Source organism: Stegastes partitus, unplaced genomic scaffold (genome assembly GCF_000690725.1).
Source record: "Stegastes partitus isolate 25-593 unplaced genomic scaffold, Stegastes_partitus-1.0.2 Scaffold515, whole genome shotgun sequence".
Lineage (NCBI taxonomy): Eukaryota > Metazoa > Chordata > Actinopteri > Pomacentridae > Stegastes > Stegastes partitus.
The window spans coordinates 399,390-407,216 of record NW_007578246.1 but is presented as its reverse complement, the minus strand read 5'-3'; the positions used below and the strand labels follow the sequence as shown (position 1 = coordinate 407,216).

Genomic DNA, 7,827 nt, shown 5'->3' with positions numbered 1-7,827 from the left:
ATATATATATATATATATATGATTTGTTGTTAAACTATAGACAATAAGTTGAAAACAGCGTTTACCTTTAGCTAATGCTCAGTAGTTTGGGATTTAGTGGGTCTTTTTCTCCCAAATGTACATGTTGTTTCCAAAAATTACACTTTTCTGATGAATGAATTCTAAAATAAAAATAAAATTTAAAAAAATAATAAAAATGTTGAAAGAAAAAACAAAACAAGGCAAAAAGCAGGTCTTAGTTGAGCCTTGATCAGATTCCTGTAGCAGCTACAGCGGTTTGTTTTTGTAGGGCAGCAAACATGTCCGTTTGTCATGTTTATCTTTAATAAACTCCATATTTCTAGTGTATTTACAGAATACAGCCCGTTGGCCCTCAGGTGGCTTCGTCCAGCAGCCTCTGCAGGTTCTTCTGCACCTGGAACCACAGAAACATCTCTCACTGAGCCGTAAACACAGAAATATCACATTTATAAACTTTCCAGGCCAAAGAATTTGGTGTGTAGCCAGTATGGGAAGTCAAAGAACGCTTCACCAAAGTCTGTGCAGAACTTACAGAAACTGTCTGAGGCCTAAACACCATCCTGGATTGAAAGTTGTTGCTGTTTTTTATTATACATTTTTATCTGCTGGTCATTTAAATCTGCTAAAGATACAAAAAAGAATTCCAGATGTGATGAATTTCTCAAAGTTCCACACAGATCTGAGTTGAATCCTAAATATAGACGTCAAATATAACAATAATAAACATTTGTTAAGGAATTGAGTTCAATCGACTCGTCCTTTCGAGTTTACTTCATGTAAATACCTGAATTTAGTTCATTTCATTAAAATGTCTCATTTTTACTCTCAGGCCACTTCAGAGCCTACAAACTTGAGTTCTTGTGTTTTGAGGCATTTTGACTTAAAATGAAGGAACAGCTGAGAGTTGGCTCGACGTATTAAATGAAGTTTATGAGAAACGACGTAGCAGACTTCCCAGGATGCAAACCGCCGAAACTCTGGAGGCTGGTTCATTCAACTGAATGTTTTAAACTTGTTTCCTCAAGTTCGGCTCATTCAGATCGACCGGTTTGACACTTTAACAACTCAGAAGACGACTTTAAGCCAATAAAAAGTCCCATATGAAGGCAGCTTGTGTTTGTAGGCTGATTGAACTTGGAGAGGACACATTGTCCCATTTCAACGTCCAGCATCCTGGTGAATTTTTGTGCACCAGCTCGTGTCTCCTTCTGCAGCAAAAATCTCCTGCATCCTCCTTAAATCAGCTCAGTGGCTTTGTTTCATTTTGCTTAGTTAATGTATTCATGCTTCTTCTTTGTGCTAATCTCGCTCCTGTTTTCGGTTAATATCAACCGGTGGAATCAGCGGCTGGAGTTTTGAGCTTTTTTTTGCAGTTTATTTCCATTTCCGTGCAGAAACCGGACGCCTGAAATGTCAACGCAGCTCCGACGGCCTGACGGATGAGAGAGAAGCTCCTCTTACAGCCGCCAGCAGATCGCTGTCTATAAATGTTTGATTACCGCCGACCAGCGTCCGGTTACGCTTCGCTCGCCGGAGCCTCGCTGCTGTCGGGAAACCATTCTGCAGTTTGTAGGAATTCAGTTTGCAAAAAGCTCACTTTGATTGCAGTGAAAGAAACCTGCACGTCAGAGCATCCGGCTTTAAAAAAAAAAAAGTTATTCCTCTTCTTTTTTTATTATTTTTTTTTTGCATATTTTGGCAGTTAAATGTGTTGCTGTGATCCACTTCATATTTCTCCAGCTGGTTTCTGTTTTTTTTCTACGATTATCCCCCAAAAGTTAAACTTTTAGATGTTTTGAAACTCGCTGGAAGTTCAGTTTGAAACCAGCTCCTGTTAATGTTAATATGGATTGTAAATATCATCAGGTTCCGTCTGCCCAACCGTCTCTGATTTGATTGAAACCTTTTTTTAAACCTTAAACTCTGCCCGTCGACCCACTGTTAGCACGTTGAATTTGAGGCTGTTTCAACAACAACATCTCAGGAACTATTAAGGATAAAATCCTGACGTTGCCGCTGTTATTTCTCATCACGTCTCTGATTCAGACTCCGGACAAGCTGATGAAATAACCTCTGATCAATGGTGAGTTGAAACATGAGGAAAAACTGAAGCCGTCATAAAACGTCCCATCTCTGAGCTCGTATTAACAGAACAACTGGTAACGCAGGAGTCAGCTAGCGGCATTCTCATAGATTAATCGTAGCAACTGGACTGCCAACCAGGACAGCAGGAAAGGAGGAGGAACAGAAGCACATCAAGACAGCGCTCAACACCTGTGGATACCCAAGCTGGTCTTTCATCAAATCCTCGACAAAACCCAGAGGAGACAGAGAAGAAAAGACCAAGAAATGAAACAACATCGTCATCCCCTGTGGTGAAGGAGCTTCTGAGAAGCTCAGGAGGACTTTTAACAAACACAACATTCCAGTGAAGTCCACCAACACCCTGAGACAGAAGCTGGTCCACCCTAAGGACAAGACACCGAGACGCAAACAGAGCAACGTGGTGGAGGCAGTCCAGTTCAGCCAGGAATGGCCAGACCTGGACATCAGGGAGACTAAACAACTGATCCACAAACGCATGTCTCAGCACAGAAGCTCCTCAGGACAAGACTCAGCATCCACCTGCATCCTAAGGACAAAGGACACTCATTGGAAGATGACAACGTACAGATGTTGACCCGGGAGGACAGATGGTTTGAGAGAGGAGTGAAAGAAACCATCTAAGTCAAACTGGAGAGACCATCCCTCAACAGAGGTGGAGGTCTGAGGCATCACCTGTTTACAGTTCAGTCTGAAGATCTCCCCCCAGAAAGATGAACCCACATCCACACCGAGCCACAACAGACCCTAATGAACCCCTTTGTGGCAGTAATGACCCACATAACGAGGGGGAGGAGCAACAAACCCCCAATCGAAACCAAAGCTCAGGTGTTAATGTCTCCTTCAGGATATCAGTATGTGGAACTCCCAACTAGTCAGTCAGACCTGATGAAGCCTTTTGGATGAAGGTGGAACTAAAGCAGGTCTAGCTGCTACGATTAAACTACCAGAACAACCAGGACCTGGGGGATGGAGAATCTTCACAGACGTGGTATTTTCTGAACCACATTTAGCTGCATGTCACAGTCATAGAAAACCAAACATATAGAATACTTTATAATACTTGGTCTCAAACATTGAAATGATGTATTTTTGTTGAACTTTGTGCCCAAAGATGGAGCTTTTCACGATGGCTTCACTTTTTTTGTTGTCATGTTTCAACTCAGCCATAATCAGATATTATTTGATCGACTTGTCTGATATTACAGCTTCTGAAATAGTGACGTGATGACAAACAACAGCGGACGTTTCAGGTTTTTATCCTTAATGGTTCCTGAGATGTTCTTCAAACAGCCTCGAATTTCAACCTGCTGGAAGTGGGTCGACGGGCAGATTTTAAATAAATTAGCTCGCCAAGAATTTAACACATGAAGCTAAAATTACACAAATATCTTTATAAACGCGGTTATTTTACGCTGTAAAACATTTCAGGCGAATCGGAGTTATTATTCCACCCGTAGGAGACGAACAAACCTTTTCCAGCTTTATCAGGTTGACGGTCAGCAGCTCAGAGAACAGCTCCGTGTTCACGGCGGAGCTGCCGCCCAGGAAGTCGTTCCTGTCAAAAACCAAACGACGCAAAGACTCAGTAAAAATCCACAACACGAGACTCAAACAGCAGAACAGAGTCGTACGTTTACCGTCACACTGATTCACTGTGGGGTGGGCAAAAAAAAAAAAGTCCTTAAACTAAGTTAAAGAAATAAAAATGTCAACAGGATATTAACAAAATACGTTCAGCTAAAATGCAAAACTATTTTAATGAAGTAAATTCCAGATTAATAGACTAACAGGCATCAGTGGAAACTTTAGATTAGCTTCAGTTGTTTGGAAAAAAATAGTATAATAATAATATAATGGTATAATAGCCAGAAATGCTCCAAAACTGCTTTTTAAATGTTGTTTTCTGAGCAGATAAATCAGGAATTTGTTCTAAACAAAGTTATTTAAGTTTAAAATTCCTATAGTTTATAGTCACATCGCAGGAAAAAGAAATGTAATTTTTTCTCCAATATCATCCAGCTTTAATGTGAGTTCTTCTAATTCTTCAGCTCCAGAATAAATGTTTAAAGCTGATGTTTCTGTGTTTGTGGACTCACTCCGGGTGAACGAACTCGGCGACGGAGCCGAGCGTCGTCAGCCTCTGCTCCAGAGAGACGATTTTAAAGGCCAAGTAGCACGACGACAGAACCAGGACGCAGACTCTGGAGAGAAAAGAAACAGCCGAGGTGGAGAGTTAAGATGAACAAACAGCTGCAGTGGAGGAAATGAAAGAGAAACCGCTGGATTTATGACACCAGTCAATGAGAGAGTGAACAAATTAGTGGGAAAATACATTTACCAATAAATAAACGCAGGATTGAGCTGAGAAATTATAAATATGTATTTTAAATAATCTGCTGAACAAAAATGAGTCACAGAAGCGTTGAATAAATTGGAGAACGTTGGAGGAACGTTACGAACAGGAACATGTAGACGAGCAGCAGCGTGTTGAGAGAAAGCGGCTTCAGCGTCCTGCTGTCCAGCATCACCTCCGAGTCTGGAATTAAAACAACAAGAATCATTCTACAGAGCTGAAGTCAAACTGGATTTAAAAAAACTAAATAGTTTTTAAAATATTTGTCTACAACTCTGCACATTAACGCTACTTAAAGCTTGTTTATTATTATTATGATTATTGTGTCACTGAAGCTGATATTTGACTCAGACGTCCATCTGCTGCAACTATAATTATTAACAGAGTTTCGTGTCTCATTTGTCTTGTTTTGTGTTTATTTATTTTTTCAAGATTCAGCATTTTGTGTGTTTCTTGTTTTGTGTTGTTTTTGTTGTTTAGTGGGAAGTGTTGTGTGTCTTTGGGACGGCTTTAGTCTCTGTTGTGTGACGTTTGTCACTTTTGCTTCATGTTCTGAATCATTTTACACAGTTTTGTGTCATTTTCAACCATTTTTGACCCAAATTTGACTTTTTTTGGGTCACATTTTAGAACGGTTTTATTTTTCTGAATCATTTTAGGAAGCTTATGAGAAAACTTGGCCCACTGTGGATAAACACAACAGAAAACGGATCCATCATGTGTCTGTCTGCTGCACTGATGAAGCTCTGAGGCTCAGAAATGGTGCAAAAAGTGATAAATCTGGACCTTGGAGGGCCTGAAACTCTGATAATATTCACGGTGTGAAGATAGAACTCTGCTTCGTTAAATAAACTAAACATCTGCTCGTTGAGAAGACAGAATAAACTCATTTTACCGGCGTGCTGCTTGTTGTCGGAGCTCTGCTGGTTCTGATGCTGGTTCTGATGCTGCTGGTTCTGATGCTGCTGGTTCTTCACTTTGTGTTCCGGATGTTGAGGAGGCGTCGAACCGTCCGGGTGCTTTAAAACATCCAGGAACGGAGGAACGGGGAACTCTGCAGGAGATTAAAAACCAGAAAATCACCTAAACCAGAATCCCGCTCCGGGTTCTGGATGGTGCGTCTTGTCCGGCTGATGGATTCCATCTTTTCCTTCCAGCTGCCGGCTTACCTGCTATCTTGTCGTACTCTGGGGAGTCGGAGCTGCTGCTCTCCTCCATCTCCTGCCTCCTCTGTCGGACCGGTCCGTCCAGATGGCTGAACTCGCTCTGCAGGAAACAGCAACATGCAGCAGGTCAGTCGGTTTCTCTCCTCATCCAGCCGCTGATGCTCCTCAACTGGACTTTTAGGTTCCACTTGAGGCTCCTCTGGATGTTTCAGACTTTTACAGATCAGACTGAGGCTTCATGTCAGCGGGTGGACGTAGTGCAGAGATGTTAGAGCCTTTAATTTATATTCTGCGTTTTTGAGTCCGTTCCCTCTTTGTTCTGACTTCCTCCTCCTCTGCTGCCTTATGGGTGTTTAACTTTTCAGTTATTATTGTTCACTTTAATGCTACTTGTCGTTCTGTTGTGTGTTTTTTCAGCCAGTGGTGTTGGTGACGGCGGCGTTTGTTTTAAAAGAGGTTTCAGTCAAACTGGAGCGCTAAAATCTCCAGAAAAATGAGCTTTTGTTGAAGAAGGGATTGTTTGAGGAGGATTCTTCCACGTCTTCAGAGTTCAAAGCTGCAGTTTGACTGTAAGCTGCAAAAAAATGTCTCCAAAATGTGATGGTTCCTTGTCCTCAGATGCATTTTTATCTTGTTTTTCTTGCTTTTAAGTGATAGAAATGTTAATATTTGGGAGGTCTTCGACTCTTTTCCCGTGTTTTAAAGGCCACTCGACAAATAATTAATCACGACAAGATGGAGAGACGATGAGAGTAATTGTTAACGAGTCAATCAGCTGCTGTTGCTCAAAATGTCCACTTTCAAATCTGTTTCTAGTGACAAGAGTCTGCAATGTTAGAGAAGAAATGAAGCTTTGTGACACCCCTGCTGGATGAGAATCTGCACGACAGAAAGTTCAGAAGCATGTAGATGTTTGAATCGGTGTGTAGAGAAAGATTTAACGTCAGCTTTGAGGAGAGGACGTCTGGAGAGTGTGTACGACTCAAAGCTTCTCCAGGATCCTCCCATTAGAGCAGGACATCTGGAGATTAAAGCGCTCCAGTTTGACTGAAACCTCTTTTAAAACAAACTGCGCCGTCACAACATCACTGGCTGAAAAAACACACGACAGAACGACAAGTAGCATTAAAGTGAATAATAATAACTGAAAAGTTAAACACTCATGAGGCCACAGAGGAGGAGGAAGTCAGAACAAAGAGGGAACGGACTCAAAAACACAGAATATAAAGTAAAGGCTCGAACATCTCTGCGCTCCGTCCACCCGCTGACATGAAGCCTCAGTCTGATCTGTGACACTTTGGTGCGTTTCAATGAAGCGCCGTGTCGTTCAGCGTCGGCCATCATTTCTCTCCATCAGATCCGATCGTTTGCTTTCTGAATTCTTCCACATGTAGCTGTGACGTCTATCGGTTTCATTCTCTGTCTGCCGCGTCCTCTCTTCCCGTTACATTCGTTGGTGCGTTTATGAAGCAGAAAATCCACGAAATATTCAATTATAAGCAGAAATATGGTAACGCGACCGGTTTGTCGTTATTTACTGCCGACTGTTCCACAGTTTGAACAGAACAGGATGACGAGCTGGAGGATCAAAATTTAAGATATAACAATAAAAAAATACAAAGAAGTGTAGGCACTGCTGCCAGCTACATGTGGAGCACTTTGGTTGTTTTTAAGTGTGCTGCGTGAATAAACCGGACCTGATGAGTGTTTGGTTGGTGTTTCAGAGCTACGACTCTGAGCTGCAGCCTTTATAAACCTGCAGCAGAAAGCAGTTTGTTGGACCCACCAGAGGGAAGCGAGGCGACAGCGGCGACCTCTGACCTCTGAAGCTGTTTTCAGCCGACGAAGGAACTGGGCTGCTGCACGGACTCTTCTCCTGCATGCAGAAAAACAAAACAGAACGCAGCATGTTTATGTGCTCCGAATGTCCTTCTTAAATCAGACGCAACATGCAGGCGAACTAAAGACTTTAGAGTTTCTTCCTCTGGGATAAAAGTACACGTATGGAGAGCTCAACGCGCTGCAGGGGTTTTGGTTGTGTTTTTGGTTTTTGCAGCGTTTTTCTTTGCAGAATGTTCCACCATCAAGTAGAAAGATGTTCCACCATCATGTAGAAAGATGTTCCACCATCAGATGTAGAAAGATGTTCCACCATCAGATGTAGAAAGATGTTCCACCATC

General features: G+C 42.0%; 1 protein-coding gene across 1 annotated transcript in view; it reads right to left on the bottom strand.

Annotated features, from left to right (window-relative positions):
- Positions 1–362: 362 nt before the first annotated feature.
- Positions 363–7,827, bottom strand: part of gramd2b (GRAM domain containing 2B) — a 15,269-nt gene continuing 7,804 nt past the window's right edge. The window contains exons 8-14 of the mRNA XM_008287708.1: positions 7,433–7,522; positions 5,650–5,746; positions 5,367–5,534; positions 4,588–4,663; positions 4,224–4,328; positions 3,598–3,682; positions 363–415 (exon numbers count right to left, since the gene is read on the bottom strand). Of these exons, the coding sequence (XP_008285930.1) occupies positions 374–415; positions 3,598–3,682; positions 4,224–4,328; positions 4,588–4,663; positions 5,367–5,534; positions 5,650–5,746; positions 7,433–7,522 (663 nt within the window). The 3' untranslated portion in view covers positions 363–373. The remainder of the gene's footprint in view (positions 416–3,597; positions 3,683–4,223; positions 4,329–4,587; positions 4,664–5,366; positions 5,535–5,649; positions 5,747–7,432; positions 7,523–7,827) is intronic.